General features: G+C 40.7%; 1 protein-coding gene across 4 annotated transcripts in view; it reads left to right on the top strand.

Moving 5' to 3' along the window:
* Positions 1-17,000, top strand: part of NRF1 (nuclear respiratory factor 1) — a 135,980-nt gene that overhangs the window by 98,900 nt on the left and 20,080 nt on the right. For all 4 annotated transcript variants that reach the window (XM_082662085.1, XM_082662083.1, XM_082662086.1 and 1 more), the window contains one exon: positions 2,178-2,302. In XM_082662085.1, coding sequence (XP_082518211.1) covers positions 2,178-2,302 — 125 coding nt within the window. The remainder of the gene's footprint in view (positions 1-2,177; positions 2,303-17,000) is intronic.

The raw sequence follows: 17,000 nt of genomic DNA, 5'->3' as shown, positions 1-17,000 counted from the left end.
CGGGAGAGGCCACAACAGTGAGAGGCCCATATACCGCAAAAAAAAAAAAAGATTAGAAGGAAAATAGCTCTTATCTCTGCATGATATTTAAAAATTTTCTTTTATACTTAATGAATTTTACAAGTTTCTACATGCATTTTATTATCAGAGAAAAATAACTTTTTAAACACACACATAACAATTTAAAAAGCAAGGCAAGTTAGCAAGAAGGGGAGAATTCTCTATTTATTGAGACTTTTCTGTCCATTGGACTTCTTAAACTGCTTCCTAACATCCTTATAGTGACCAAGAAGTCTTCCCCAGAAGAATGATTATGTCAGTTGCTTTACTTGTTTGCTGACTCTCTTAGATGAAAGTGATGCTGTTAAGTTTGGTACACATTGCTTTGCCCACAGTCGTGACACGTTTGCCCTAAACGGTCCACAGCTGCCCCCCGCCCCATCCTCCCCTACAGCTTGTTTTTGCGAGATGACTGCCATAGTTGTGGCAAAGTCTGCAGCTTCAGAACAAAGCTGAATCAACTGGCTTATTCGATGTCAAACCCAGGACTTTGTCCACCTCTGATAAACTAAATGACGCCACCTCCTTTTCTCCATGCCCACTTTTGATATTCCCTCAGTAACTGTGCAGAGTGGTACCTGGTACTTTCCCAGGAGAGGTGATGAATTTATCTGGTGGGTTCTTTTTTTCTTTTCTTCCACATTTTAACATCTCTGAAATTTGGATGGTAAACTATAATCTTACGATTACAATTGTCAGGAACTTTTTTTTTGTCTGTGCTGTGGGACTTGGGGATCTTAGTTCCCTGACCAGTGATCGAACCCAGGCCCTGGCAGTGAAAATATGGAGTCCTAACCACTGGACCACCAGGGAATGCCCAGGAACTTCTCTTTTTTTGCTGGCACATGAAACAGTAATACATTTTATAGTTTGTATCATCATCGAATCAATAAAAGTGGGTATTTATGCATATAGTAAAAGCAGACAATAAGGAAAAGAAAAATGGGATACAAACTGCTAGAATAGTGTTTAGTATAAATAGATGGCTAATATCTTTCTGTTCTGCAGAGTGTTTGGTTTGCAGTGAAGGGAGGTTTATTATTTCATTATGTTTGTAGAGTCAAGGATTTTGGGCTTATAGTGATAATTTAAACTTTTAAGTGTTAATTTAGTTCTGCCTACGTGTACATGAAGCAAAAGGAAGGGCTGAACTTTGCAAGATATTAGTCAGCCATTACTTTGTATTTGGAATCATGGATGTAAACCAAATTGCTATTATTTGATATATTTTTATGTATCTTTTAAAAAATTTTTATTTTATATTGGAGTATAGTTGACTTACAATGTTGTGTTAGTTTCAGGTATACAGCAAAGTGATTAATACATATACACATACCTATTCTTTTTCAGATTCTTTTCCCATATAGGTTATTGCAGAGTATTGAGTAGAATTATTATTTAATATTAATTGAATAGCAAGTCCAGGTTGCTGACTCCTCACATTATCATCCATCCTTAGCTATAAAAAGGCAGTTTCAGGGCTTCCCTGGTGGCGCAGTGGTTGAGAGTCCGCCTGCCGATGCAGGGGACACGGGTTCGTGCCCCGGTCCGGGAAGATCCCACATGCCGCGGAGCGGCTAGGCCCGTGAGCCATGGCCACTGGGCCTGCACGTCCGGAGCCGCGACGGGAGAGGCCACAACGGTGAGAGGCCCGCGTACCACAAAAAAGAAATAAAAACAAACAAAAAGGCAGTTTCAGATGGTCTGCCTTGTGTTACCGTAAAGAGAAAAGAGAAAAAGAAAACATTGTGATTGACAACCAAAATGGCTTTTGAATATGGATCAGAGCTTCCACTATGGCTTACAGGCACTCAATTGATCTTGATAAAGAAGGGACTGGGAATGCGTGCCTTCTGTCCTTAAACACCCATTTCCTAGGTTTAAAGAAAATCTCACATTAGCTGTATAAACGTGAAAGACTTGGGATTTCTCTAGCTATTTATTATTATCGTTTAAAAATTGCTCTGATTCTGTCAATAGCCTTACGTGCTGGTAGGCTCACAAACATGGAGTCAGTGGAGAGATCCTAGGAAAGGTTGAAAGTTTGGTTTGTCTTGCTGCAGTGCTATACCTTTATTCAACTCATACATTCCCCCCTCCTCTTTCTATACCCACAGCGAAGCTGCCGCCCATGCTGTCGCCACCCTGGCTGAGGCCACCTTGCAAGGGGGGGGACAGATAGTCCTGTCTGGGGAAACCGCAGCAGCTGTCGGAGCACTTACTGGAGTCCAAGATGCTAATGGTAAGAGAGCATAAATATTTTATTGAATTTCTTCCCTGTTTCCACTTAAACCTTCATGACATGACTGACAACAAACCCTTCAGAATGAGGTTGAACTTTGATTTGAGTTTTTTTATATTGGTAGGCAATTGATACCTAGGAAAATTCTAGGAGCCTCTGATTCCTTTCACTAGTAGGAGACTTGGGGTTTCCTGGGAGGGAAAAAAAGCCATAATAATGGCTACCTAACTGAATGACTTATTTGAAAAGTGACTATTTGCTGTGACAGTACTTGCTGAGAGGGATTTTTAAATTTTCCGTGGGGTACATTTTGTCCATTTTCTCCCATGGGGTAGATCAGTGTCCTTTACTATAGCTGAGACTCTCCTGTGGGCGAGTGCATTGTGGTAGCGAGGAATGTTCTGACTATCTCGAGAAGGGCACCACCATCTCACCACAAGGTCAGCCAGCAGGCTGTGATAAAGGCGCTTTTCTGATTGATGCTCTGGGTTCTGCTTCCTGTTAAATGTGGCCTCACCAAGGACCTCCGGATTGAGCCAATAACTTGCCACCACCCTGCCCTTCTTTCCCGGCTCTTTGACTTCCTGGATATTGGTGATATCCTGAATAAACAAGAGGGATAAAGTTCATAGAAATATGATGACAAAAATTTACGGCTCCAGCCCAGCTCTTTGGATCTACTTCAGCAGGCTCTGGGAGTCAGTAACGAAGTCTTGAGCTGCCTGGGAAGTGCCTCAAAAGTCTGAGTCAAAGAGGAAGACCAGTCCTGTTCTGTGAGACTCTGTGTGACTGTTTATTAAACTTCTAAAATATACATATAATTAGGTTAAGTAGGACAAATTAACTACTCTATGGTTTTTGGAGATTTGTAGTTTAAAGTCCTGGAAAGAGGATAGATAATGACATACTTTTATTTAGGCAGACTGTTCCTTAATGGCATTTAGTGGCTGAAGGCCTGGCACTTTTTTTAGGGTAGATCCCTAAGAACTAAATAACATGTTAGTTGGTAAAGTCTTTGAAGAAAGACACAATGCTGCATCCTCCTTCAAAAGTGGGGAGAAGAAAGCACTTCTGTCTCCCAGAGAAGAATAACAGGAAATGTAAAGAGCCATGTGGCTTCTGAGAATCATTTTCTTAAACAAAAAATCACATATTAAAACTACAGCCTGCTTTTTCTGTAGGGCTAGGGGCTTCCATGAACTAACCCAAATAGAGATGAAGTTGATCTTAGCCAGAACACTGCAAGGTAAAGGGCCATGTATGTTCAGGGTGAAATGGACCATAGTTGGAATTAAGGAAAACCTCCCTCTTGAGCTTGAATCCTACCCCTATTTCCTTATCTTTTTCTATTCCTCATTTCAGTCCTCATCTACCTTGAACAGAAGATATCTGACTGTGTGACATTCTTCTGAAGTGCAATTCCTGTTATTCACTATGGAACTACTAAAAATAATTCCCTGTGTGGGTTTGATGGGAGACTTTGTTATCCCTTCTAGTGGTCTTGACCTGTCCGGGTGAGGAGAAGCTTTATAGTTCTGGCTCCTCCCTAGTCTCACCTTTTCAGGTAGATGAATTTATAGGTAAGTGTAAGGACTCTCTGGGGCTCCCGCCAAGTAGATCTATTCAGCCATGAGATAAAGGTCAACCACACCACTACTGTTGATTCCTGGAAGCTGCTTCTTTTCAGTAGCTTGGGTTGTGTGAATCAGTTTTGTTGACTTCATGTTGTTGGCTGCATTTGTGATAAGAGAAAATTATGACCTACATCCAAAAAGCCAGTGGTTCCCCAGAGCAGACCATTCCCTAGTTTGTGACCTGCCAACATGTGTGAACTCAGACTTGAGAGTTGGATTTACCACTTTCTTGGTGCTATATCAAATCAGACTGTTGAGTTGCGCCTTATCCTAGTAATATTAGGTGAAGGCACATATCATGTCATCTATCCCTTGGGAATCCAGAGGATGAATCTAATATTGGATATGATCCAGGTAATTCTGATGCTCTTTCTGCCTTCTAGCATTTTTACCCAGAGTGCTATAGGATTTACTCTGGGACTTGGAACCAAAATATGCTCATTTAACCAACTAGTTCATCTGTCTGGAATTTCAAGGGTTCTTTTTTCATTATTCTTTCAGATTGTGTCCTATTGGCATTGTTTGTCACTTTTGTCATGACAAGCTTATGGTATCTGCCAGTAGACTAAATTTATTATCAGGAAGAGTTTATTATCAGGAAGATGACAGCAGAACAAGGTGCTATTTGGTAACAGACACTACTGGGGAAAAAAATACATCCCAGATTCCAAAATATGGCTTAAATAAAAATCCTTCTAGCAGATGACTCTTCTAAGAACAATGAGGATATTGACCTGTTCCGACCTGAAGCAGGAGTTTCAGCATCTTCTGCGATGGAACTAGAGGGGATGGAGGACCATTGTGTGTGAAGCTTGACAGAGTACAGTAACCAATGTGAGATGGCTGGGGCAGTGTAGGTCAGTGGTTTTCAAGTTAAGGATAATGATACCTTCATGGCAGAAGTTTAAATTCCAAATTACCAAGGCATACCGGACAAGAGATCTTGTATCTGAAGACTTCTTTTTTCTGGACCCTATCTCACCCCAACACTAAAGAGACTACCCAAGCACTAGCATTACTCTATTTCATTTATGTTCTCGCTTTTTTTTTTTTCTTCTTATTTTAAAATTTTATTTTTTAAAATTTGTTTTACTGAAGTATAGTTGACTTACAATATTGTGTCAATTTCTACTGTGTAACAAATTGATTCAGTTATAATATATATACATACATTCTTTTTCATATTCTTTTCCATTATAGTTTATCACAAGATATTGAGTATAATTCCCTGTGCTATACAGTAGGACCTTGTTGTTTATCCATTCTCTATATAATAGTTTGCATCTGCTAATCTCAAACTCCCAATCCATCCCTCCCCCACCCCCCCCTTAAGTTGGTTATCTTTTTTTTTTTAAGTTGGCTGTGCTTTTATTAATTTTTTCTGATATTGAAGTTTGCAGTTGGCTGCAGTATTTTTTTTTCATTTTAACATTTTTATTGGAGTATAATTGCTTTACAATGGTATGTTAGTTTCAGCTTCACAACAAAATGAATCAGTTATATATATATATCCATATGTTCCCATATCTCTTTCCGCTTGCGTCTCCCTCCCTCCCACCCTCCCTATCCCACCCCTCCAGGCGGTCACAAAGCACCGAGCTGATCTCCCTGTGCTATGCGGCTGCTTCCCACTAGCTATCTACCTTACGTTTGGTAGTGTATATATGTCCCTGCCTCTCTCTCGCTTTGTCACAGTTTACCCTTCCCCCTCCCCATATCCTCAAGTCCATTCTCTAGTAAGTCTGTGTCTTTATTCCTGTTTCACCCCTAGGTTCATGACATTTTTTTTTCTTAAATTCCATATATATGTGTTAGCATACAGTATTTGTCTCTCTCTTTCTGACTTACTTCACTCTGTATGACAGACTCTAGGTCTATCCACTTCATTACAAATAGCTCAATTTCGTTTCTTTTTATGGCTGAGTAATATTCCATTGTATATATGTGCCACATCTTCTTTATCCATTCATCCAATGATGGACACTTAGGTTGTTTCCATCTCCGGGCTATTGTAAATAGAGCTGCAATGAACATTTTGGTACATGATTCTTTTTGAATTATGGTTTTCTCTGGGTATATGCCTAGTAGTGGGATTGCTGGGTCATATGGTAGTTCTATTTGTAGTTTTTTAAGGAACCTCCATACTGTTCTCCACAGTGGCTGTATCAATTTACATTCCCACCAACAGTGTAAGAGGGTTCCCTTTTCTCCACACCCTATCCAGCATTTATTGTTTCTAGATTTTTTGATGATGGCCATTCTGACTGGTGTGAGATGATATCTCATTGTAGTTTTGATTTGCATTTCTCTAATGATTAGTGATGTTGAGCATTCTTTCATGTGTTTGTTGGCAGTTTGTGTATCTTCTTGGGAGAAATGTCTGTTTAGGTCTTCTGCCCAGTTGGGGATTGGGTTGTTTGTTTTTTTGTTATTAAGCTGCATGAGCTGCTTATAAATTTGGGAGATTAATCCTTTGTCAGTTGCTTCATTTGCAAATATTTTCTCCCATTCTGAGGGTTGTCTTTTGGTCTTGTTTATGGTTTCCTTTGCTGTGCAAAAGCTTTTAAGTTTCATTAGGTCCCATTTATTTATTATTGTTTTTATTTCCATTTCTCTAGGAGGTGGGTCAAAAAGGACCTAGCTGTGATTTATGTCATAGAGTGTCCTGCCTATGTTTTCCTCTAAGAGTTTGATAGTTTCTGGCCTTACATTTAGGTCTTTAATACATTTTGAGTTTATTTTTGTGCATGGTGTTAGGGAGTGATCTAATCTCATACTTTTATATGTAGCTGTCCAGTTTTCCCAGCACCAGTTATTGAAGAGGCTGTCCTTTCTCCACTGTACATTCCTGCCTTCTTTATCAAAAATAAGGTGACCATATGTGCGTGGGTTTATCTCTGGGCTTTCTATCCTGTTCCATTGATCTATCTTTCTGTTTTTGTGCCAGTACCATACTGTCTTGATTACTGTAGCTTTGTAGTATATTCTGAAGTCAGGAAGCCTGATTTCTCCAGCTCCGCTTATCGTTCTCAAGATTGCTTTGGCTATTCGGGGTCTTTTGTGTTTCCATACAAATTGTGAAATTTTTTGTTCTAGTTCTGTGAAAAATGCCATTGGTAGTTTGATAGGGATTGCATTGAATCTGTAGATTGCTTTGGGTAGTAGAGTCATTTTCACAATGTTGATTCTTCCAATCCAAGAACATGGTATATCTCTCCATCTATTTGTATCATCTTTAATTTCTTTCATCAGTGTCTTATAATTTTCTGCATACAGGTCTTTCGTCTCCTTAGGTAGGTTTATTCCTAGATATTTTATTCTTTTTGTTGCAATGGTAAATGGGAGTGTTTTCTTGATTTCACTTTCAGATTTTTCATCCTTAGTGTATAGGAATGCCAGAGATTTCTGTGCATTAATTTTGTATCCTGCTACTTTAACAAATTCATTGATTAGCTCTAGTAGTTTTCTTGTAGCATCTTTAGGATTCTCTATGTATAGTATCATGTCATCTGCAAATAGTGACAGCTTTACTTCTTCTTTTCTGATTTGGATTCCTTTTATTTCCTTTTCTTCTCTGATTGCTGTGGCTAAAACTTCCAAAACTATGTTGAATAAGAGTGGTGAGAGTGGGCAGCCTTGTCTTGTTCCTGATCTTAGTGGAAATGCTTTCAGTTTTTCACCATTGAGGACAATGTTGGCTGTGGGTTTTTCATATATGGCCTTTATTATGTTGAGGAAAGTTCCCTCTATGCCTACTTTCTGGAGGGTTTTTATCATAAATGGGTGTTGAATTTTGTCAAAAGCTTTCTCTGCATCAATTGAGATGATCATATGGTTTTTCTCCTTCAATTTGTTAATATGGTGTATCACGTTGATTGATTTGCGTATATTGAAGAATCCTTGCATTCCTGGAATAAACCCCACTTGATCATGGTGTATGATCCGTTTAATGTGCTGTTGGATTCTGTTTGCTAGTATTTTGTTGAGGATCTTTGCATCTATGTTCATCAGTGATATTGGCCTGTAGTTTTCTTTCTTTGTGACATCCTTGTCTGGTTTTGGTATCAGGGTGATGGTGGCCTCGTAGAATGAGTTGGGGAGTGTTCCTCCCTTGCTAGAAGAGTTTGAGAAGGATAGGTGTTAGCTCTTCTCTAAATGTTTGATAGAATTCGCCTGTGAAGCCATCTGGTCCTGGGCTTTTGTTTGTTGGAAGATTTTTAATCACAGTTTCAATTTCAGTGCTTGTGATTGGTCTGTTCATATTTTCTCTATTTCTTCCTGATTCAGTCTTGTCAAGTTGTGCCTTTCTAAGAATTTGTCCATTTCTTCCAGGTTGTCCATTTTATTGGCATAGAGTTGCTTGTAGTAATCTCTCATGATCTTTTGTATTTCTGTAGTGTCAGTTGTTACTTCTCCTTTTTCATTTCTAATTCTATTGATTTCAGTCTTCTCCCTTTTTTTCTTGATGAGTCTGGCTAATGGTTTATCAATTTTATCTTCTCAAAGAACCAGCTTTTAGTTTTATTGATCTTTGCTATCGTTTCCTTCATTTCTTTTTCATTTATTTCTGATCTGATCTTTATGATTTCTTTCCTTCTGCTAACTTTGGGGGTTTTTTGGTTCTTCTTTCTCTAATTGCTTTAGGTGCAAGGTTAGGTTGTTTATTCGAGATGTTTCCTGTTTCTTAAGGTAGGATTGTTTTGCTATAAACTTCCCTCTTAGAACTGCTTTTGCTCCATCCCATAGATTTTGAGTCGTCGTGTCTCCATTGTCATTTCTTTCTAGGTATTTTTTGATTTCCTCTTTGATTTCTTCAGTGATCACTTCGTTATTAAGTAGTGTATTGTTTAGCCTCCATGTGTTTGTATTTTTTACAGATCTTTTCCTGTAATTGATATCTAGTCTCATAGCGTTGTGGTCGGAAAAGATACTTGATACAATTTCAGTTTTCTTAAATTTACCAAGGCTTGATTTGTGACCCAAGGTATGATCTATCCTGGAGAATGTTCCATGAGCACTTGAGAAAAATGTGTATTCTGTTGTTTTTGGATGGAATGTCCTATAAATATCAATTAAGTCCATCTCGTTTAATGTATCATTTAAAGCTTGGGTTTCCTTATTTATTTTCATTTTGGATGATCTGTCCATTGGTGAAAGTGGGGTGTTAAAGTCCCCTACTATGAATGTGTTACTGTCGATTTCCTCTTTTATGGCTGTTAGTATTTGCCTTATGTATTGAGGTGCTCCTATGTTGGGTGCATAAATATTTACAATTGTTATATCTTCTTCTTGGATCGATCCCTTGATCATTATGTAGTGTCCTTCTTTGTCTCTTCTAATAGTCTTTATTTTAAAGTCTATTTTGTCTGATTGAGAATTGCTACTGCAGCTTTCTTTTGGTTTCCATTTGCATGAAATACCTTTTTCCATCCCCTTACTTTCAGTCTGTATGTGTCTCTAGGTCTGAAGTGGGTCTCTTGTAGACAGCAAATATATGGGTCTTGTTTTTGTATCCATTCAGCCAATCTGTGTCTTTTGGTGGGAGCATTTAGTCCATTTACATTTAAGGTAATTATCGATATGTGTGTTCCCATTCCCATTTTCTTAATTGTTTTGGGTTTGTTATTGTAGGTCTTTTCCTTCTTTTGTGTTTCTTGCCTAGAGAAGTTCCTTTAGCAGTTGTTGTAGAGCTGGTTTGGTGGTGCTGAACTCTCTCAGCTTTTGCTTGTCTCTAAAGGTTTTAATTTCTCCATCAAATCTGAATGAGATCCTTGCTGGGTAGAGTAATCTTGGTTGCAGATTTTTCTCCTTCATCACTTTCCATATGTCCTGCCACTCCCTTCTGGCTTGCAGAGTTTCTGCTGAAAGATCAGCTGTTAACCTTATGGGGATTCCCTTGTGTGTTATTTGTTGTTTTCCCCTTGCTGCTTTTAATACGTTTTCTTTGTGTTTAACTTTTGACAGTTTGATTAATATGTGTCTTGGCGTATTTCTCCTTGGATTTATCCTGTATGGGACTCTCTGTGCTTCCTGGACTTGATTAACTATTTCCTTTCCCATATTAGGGAAGTTTTCAACTATAATCTCTTCAAATATTTTCTCAGTCCCTTTCTTTTTCTCTTCTTCTTCTGGAACCCCTATAATTCGAATGTTGGTACGTTTAATGTTGTCCCAGAGGTCTCTGAGACTGTCCTCAGTTCTTTTCATTCTTTTTTCTTCATTCTGCTCTGCAGCAGTTATTTCCACTATTTTATATTCCAGGTCACTTATCCGTTCTTCTGCCTCAGTTATTTTGCTATTGATCCCATCTAGAGTATTTTTAATTTCCTTTATTGTGTTGTTCATCATTGTTTGTTTCATCTTTAGTTCTTCTAGGTCCTTGTTAAATGTTTCTTGCATTTTGTCTATTCTATTTCCAAGATTTTGGATCATCTTTACTATCATTATTCTGAATTCTTTTTCAGGTAGACTGCCTATTTCCTCTTCATTTGTTAGGTCTGATGGGTTTTTATCTTGCTCCTTCATCTGCTGTGTGTTTTTCTGTCTTTTCATTTTGCTTATCTTACTGTGTTTGGGGTCTCCTTTTTGCAGGCTGAAGGTTCGTAGTTCCTGTTGTTTTTGGTGTCTGTCCCCAGTGGCTAAGGTTGGTTCAGTGGGTTGTGTAGGCTTCCTGGTGGAGGGGACTAGTGCCTGTGTTCTGGTGGATGAGGCTGGATCTTGTCTTTCTGGTGGGCAGGTCCACGTCTGGTGGTGTGTTTTGGGGTGTCTGTAGACTTATTATGATTTGGGGCAGCCTCTCTGCTAATGGGTGGGGTTGTGTTCCTGTCTTGCTAGTTGTTTGGCATAGGATGTCCAGCACTGTAGCTTGCTGGTCATTGAGTGAAGCTGGGTGCTGGCGTTGAGATGGAGATCTCTGGGAGATTTTTGCTATTTGATATTATGTGCAGCTGGGAGGCCTCTTGTGGACCAGTGTCCTGAAGTTGGCTCTCCCACCTCAGAGGCACAGCACTAACTCCTGGCTGCAGCACCAAGAGCCTTTCGTCCACACGGCTCAGAAGAAAAGGGAGAAAAAGTAGAAAGAAAGAATTAGTAGAAGTAGAAACAAAGAAAGGAGGAAGGGAGGGAGCAAGGAAGGAAGGAGGGAAGGAAGGAAAAAAAGAAAGAAGATAAAGTAAAATAAAATAAAGTAAGATAAAATATAATAAAGTTATTAAAATAAAAAAAAATTAAGAGGGAAAAAAAACAAAACGGATGGATAGAACCCTGGAACAAATGGTGGAAGCAAACCTGTATATACAGACAAAATCTCACACAGAAGCATACACATACACACTCAGAAAAAGAGGAAAAGAGGAAAAAATCATAAATCTTGCTCTCAAAGTCCACCTCCTGAATTTGGGATGATTCGTTGTCTAAAGGAGGGAAGGAAAGAAGGAAAGAAAGAACGAAGATAAAGTAAAATAAAATAAGGTTATTAAAATAAAAAGTAATTATTAAGGGAAAAAAAAAAGACGGACGGATAGAACCCTCGGACAAATGGTGGAAGCAAAGCTATACAGACAAAATCTCACACAGAAGCATACACATACACACAAAAAAAGGAAAAGGGGAAAGAATAATAAATCTTGCTCTCAAAGTCCACCTCCTTAATTTGGGATGATTCGTTGTCTATTCATGTATTCCACAGATGCAGGGTACATCAAGTTGATTGTGGAGCTCTAATCCACTGCTTCTGCGGCTGCTGGGAGAGATGTCCTTTTCTCTTCTTTGTTCTCACAGGTCCCAGGGGCTCAGCTTTGGATTTGGCCCCGCCTGTGCGTGTAGGTCGCCGGAGGGCGTCTGTTCTTTGCTCAGACAGGACCGGGTTAAAGGAGCCGCTGATTTGGAGGCTCTGGCTCACTCAGGCCGGGGTGGGTAGGGAGGGTCACGGAGTGCAGGGCGACCCTGCGGCGGCAGAGCCCAGCGTGACGTTGCACCAGCCTGAGGCGCGCAGTGCGTTCTCCCGGGGGAGTTGTCCCTGGATCCCGGGACCCTGGCAGTGGCGGGCTGCACAGGCTCCCCGGAAGGGGGTGTGTGGATAGTGACCTGTGTTCGCGCACAGGCTTCTTGGTGGCGGCAGCAGCAGCCTTAGCTTAGCGTCTCATGTCTGTCTCTGGGGTCCACGCTTTTAGCCGCAGCTCACGCCCGCGTTCTTAATCCCCTCTTCTCGTGCACCAGGAAATAAAGAGGGAAGAAAAAATCTCTTGCCTCTTCGGCAGGTCCAGACTTTTCCCCGGACTCCCTCCCGGCCAGCCGTGGCGCACTAACCCCCTGCAGGCTGTGTTCACGCCGCCAACCCCAGTCCTCTCCCTGCGCTCGGACCGAAGCCCCGCCCGCTGCGGCGGGGGAGCAGACCAGCCTCTCGGGCTGGTGAGTGCCGGTCGGCCCTGATCCTCTGTGCTGGAATCTTTCAGCTTTGCCCTCTGCACCCCTGTTGCTGTGCTCTCCTCCGAGGCTCCGAAGCTCCCCCCCTCCGCCACCCGCAGTCTCCACCCGCGAAGGGGCTTCCTAGTGTGTGGCCACTTTTCCTCCTTCACAGCTCCCTCCCGCTGGTGCAGGACCCATCCCTATCCTTTTGTCTCTGTTTATTCTTTTTTCTTTTGCCCTACCCAAGTACGTGGGGGGGGGGGGTTCTTGCCTTTTGGGAGGTCTGAGGTCTTCTGCCAGCGTTCAGTAGGTGTTCTGTAGGAGTTGTTCCATGTGTAGATGTATTTCTGGTGTATCTGTGGGGAGGAAGGTGATCTCCGCGTCTTACTCTTCCGCCATCTTCCCAGAAGTCTCTCCCTTTTTTAATAGTGGTAATTGAGTCTTTGGTCTTTTATGATGGTGTTTCATGGTTTGGTTCAATTCAAAGATTTTCACAGGTGCCTTTCTCTTTGAAATGCCTAAGTCTGGGAAAGGCCTCTGGTTGAGTTCCTTCCTTTACCTCTTCTTTTCTTTCTTCTTTCTTTTTCTTTTTAACACAGTTATCCCTTGCTTTTCCCCCCAACACATCTTAAGAGGTTGAACAATTTTAAATTGCCCATTGGTTTCCTTTTACTCTGCCATCCTCTGTACCCTAGAACTCTCTTTGCTAATGGACTCCAGAACCAATGAAGGCAGGCTCACACGGGTTGAAGAACTCTCAAGTGATATTCACCTCTTATCCGTCCTTGCCATCCATTGTTAGCAATTCTCTAGGGAACCAGATCCACAGATCTTTCAGCTTTCTTCCTATTTCTACAAAAAATAATGAAAAAAGCTAGATGGGGGGAAAACAAAACAAATAATTGAAGTTCATAGTTAATCAATAAAGGTAATGGGAATCATCTGCTTCAATTATTGTCCATCAAGCTTCGTACCAGAGCTGCTGAGAAAGGATCAACATTTTCTAAAATGGCTGACACTTTTTCTGACAACACCACAAGAAAAAAGGGGAGCATAGCATTTCCTGGGGGTGTTTGTTTTGTTTGTTTTGGTCCTGATTATAAAAATCATCTATGATCCCACTACATAGAATGTTAATATTTTGAGGGTTTGTTTTTGTTTTTGTTGAGTTTTTTTAAATATGGCCTTTTTTCCCCATTCATAAGGTTTTTTAACCTAATTAAGATCATGTTGTACTATTTCATAACTTATTTTGAAATAACTTCACCATTTTCATGTGGTTAAATATTTTTTGATACTTGCTAATATATGTTTAATACTTGCTAATATATCATCATATTATCCATCATAATAACCAATTCCCTATTGTTGATAATTTAGGCTATTAATAATATTTTTACAACAAAAATAATACTCTTCATCTTGGTATAAAATCTTGTCGATACCTTTGATTCTTTGCTCTCTACATAGCTCATACTTGCTTATACTTACAAGAGAACTGTTTAGAACCTGCTTCGTTACCCTTCACCGAAATTGGATATTAGCATAATTTGCTTTGTGTGTGTGTGTGCCTATTTGGTAGGCAATAAGTTGTATTTCATTTTAATTTGCATTTTTTAATATTAGTGATAGATAATTTTACTTTTTCCTTCATGATTTTATCTACACGTGTATTTTTGTATTTGTCTATTCGTGTTCTTCACCTGTTTTTCTGCTGAAGTCTTTAACATGTGAAGAGTTTTTCCAAATCAGTAAGAGAGAGAAAGATGTAATCCCTTTATTGTATATGTTGCAAGCTTTCCCTGTTTATTTTTATTTCACTTCTGTTACTTTCACTTTTTATTTAATTTTAATTTTTTTTTTAATTTTTTATTTATTTATTTATTTGGTTGCATTGGGTCTTCGTTGCTGCACACGGGCTTTCTCTAGTTGCATTGAGCTGGGCTACTCTTCGTTGCGGTGAGCAGGCTTCTCATTGCAGTGGTTTCTCTTGTTGCCAAGCTCGGGCTTTAGGTGCTCGGGCTTCAGTAGTTGTGGCTCGTGGGCTCTAGAGCGCAGGCTCAGTAGTTGTGGCACACAGGCTTAGTTGCTCCACAGCATGTGGGATCTTCCTGGACCAGGGATCGAACCCGTGTCCCCTGCATTGGCAGGCGGATTCTTAACCACTGCACCACCAGGGAAGTCCCACTTTCACTTTTATTTCCTTAATTGTTTCTCTTTTTACCTTTATGTTTACATAGGCCCCAAGTCAGATCAATATTTATATGCCCGTTCTTCTATGGACTCAATTTTCATTTTAAATACTATAAAATATCTGGAATTTATTTTGGTATATGGCATTAGGTAGGACTCTGAATCATTTTTTTCCCCTACATAATTAATTATTCCAGCATCATTTATCCTATAAAAAAGGTTGAAATCCATCCTTTTAAAACTGTTTTGAGGGCTTCCCTTGTGGCGCAGTGGTTGAGAGTCCGCCTGCCGATGCAGGGGATACGGGTTCGTGTCCCGGTCCGGGAAGATCCCACATGCCACGGAGCGGCTGGGCCCGTGAACCATGGCCTCTGAGCCTGCGCGTCCGGAGCCTGTGCTCCAAAATGGGAGAGGCCACAACAGTGAGAGGCCCGCGTACCGCCAAAAAAAAAAAACTGTTTTGAAATCTCATCTTTATTATGCAGAATTCTTAAGTAGACTGTGTAAGGTCTTGTGTGGGGCTCTTTTGTTTCTATTCATCTGTTTGTTCTGTTCTTTATACTGTAATATTTTATTATTGTGATGTTATTCTTAGCAGCTAGTGAAAGGCCTATTTCCAAATTTGAAAAAAATTCAATCAAAATTCCAAAGAGTTTTTTTGCAGAGTGAACTTCACAATAATTTTTAAGTTCATCTGGAAAAATTAAGCCTCATCCTAGAAAAAAGTCCTACCAAGCCTGTTAGCAGAACTGCTAAGAAGTTTTAAAATTGACTAATTTAAGGCTTCTCTTCTCCTTCTGCCCCAGTTTTCCCTGGGACAGGGGACATGGGGAGTGTTCATTCATGACAAAGATGGACCAGGAGTAGGAGACAAGTGCTCTGAATACTGCCCCAGTGAATTGAATAATGGGACAGTAATTGTTGCTGGAGAATACATTGTCCCTGCTGCAACCATGTTCATTCTCTTAAGACCAAACAGGATGTATCTTTCTAGACTAAGAAATTGTGGCCATCCATTCTGTTTATGCAGAATTCTGTGGAGGCTCAGTTCTTGCACTTTGAAATTTTAATTTCTCTTTTTTTCCCCAACTTCAATTTCATTTTTATATTAAAGATGATGGTGGGGGCACTGCCCACTTGTGGTGTACTGCAAGGTAGGACATAGCATTCTTTTCTGCTGTTAGCCTTGCATTCTGTCTCTCAGTCCCATTGTCCCATTAATTTTATTTATTTAACAAACATTTCTATAATGCTTGCTTATGCAAGCACTCTGCTAAGTGTTTTACATGCATTAACTTATCTAAAACTCAGAATATATCTACAAGGTAAACACTATTATCCCCATTTACCATATGGAGAAACTGGGACACAGAAAGTTTTGGTAACTTGACCAGGTTCACAAAGAGAGTAGCAGAGTGAAATTTGAATTCAGGCAATTTGTTTCCAAACCGCTCTGCTCTGCTGCCTCCCTTTGATGGGAACTGTTTCTGTCTGGACTCCACAAATACAGCGTGATGATTGTCTCCCAGTGTTGAACAAATAAGTTTGGAAATGTCAGGGCCTTTCTCCCATCTCTGCTGAAGGCCACTTGCCTTTGTCTGGTCTAGCCACAGTGCCCATCTGCCCCAGCTGTTCCTCGTGGCTGTAGGGATCCTCTGGTGGTTTCTGATGCCAAGTGCTCCCCTGCTAGCATCCCCACCCACTGCACACGCATGCACGCACATGCACACACAGGCTTTCCTTTGCTCGCCTGGAGAAGCCTATAGGTCTGTGTGTTTCTCTGGTTCCGGAAGTCACAGAAGCAGTCAGCAGCTGGCCGTCAGATTTAAGTATTTTCAGTGAGCTGGTTACTTTGCACTTAGTGAACATAAGAGGGATGGGTGGGTGCTGTTTATTTTTTATTTATTTAATTTTAATTTTGGCACGCACACACGGCTTGTGGGATCTTAGCTCCCCAGCCAGGGATTGAACCCAGGCCCAGCAGTGAAAGCACCAAGTCCTAACCACTGGACCGCCAGGGAATTCCCGGGTGGGTGCTGTTTAGAACGAGGGGACACTGTCTGGGGCGGAAGTAGATGATGGTCTACTTCCATCATCCATCCATTTAAACCCAAGAAGGGAGTAAATGCAGCTGAAGAGTTATTTTCTCACCTTCTAGAATCCTCTACCCAAGCCCTCCTGCTGCCCTTCAATTTATGCCAGGGCTCTTTCAGCCTCCCCACCTGTTCCCAGGGAAATAGAGAGTGAGGTGTTAGGGTTGGGGAATGTGGGAAAGGGCTCAGGGGAGTTTACATTTCTGCTTAGAGCAAGTTGACTGGCTAGTTTGCTTCCCATGCTACTCACTGAAGCTTTCCCCTTGGCTCTGCCTCCAGCCCTTGATTTCATTCCCCAGAGCGTTCGTAAAGTACATCTTTCTCTGTTGTCCGACACCTGGAAACCATCCACTACCTGCTCTGTCCTGGTTG

Source organism: Grampus griseus, assembly GCF_964374135.1.
Source record: "Grampus griseus genome assembly, chromosome: 9".
Taxonomy (NCBI): domain Eukaryota; kingdom Metazoa; phylum Chordata; class Mammalia; order Artiodactyla; family Delphinidae; genus Grampus; species Grampus griseus.
This window is presented reverse-complemented; position numbering and strand designations above follow the sequence as displayed.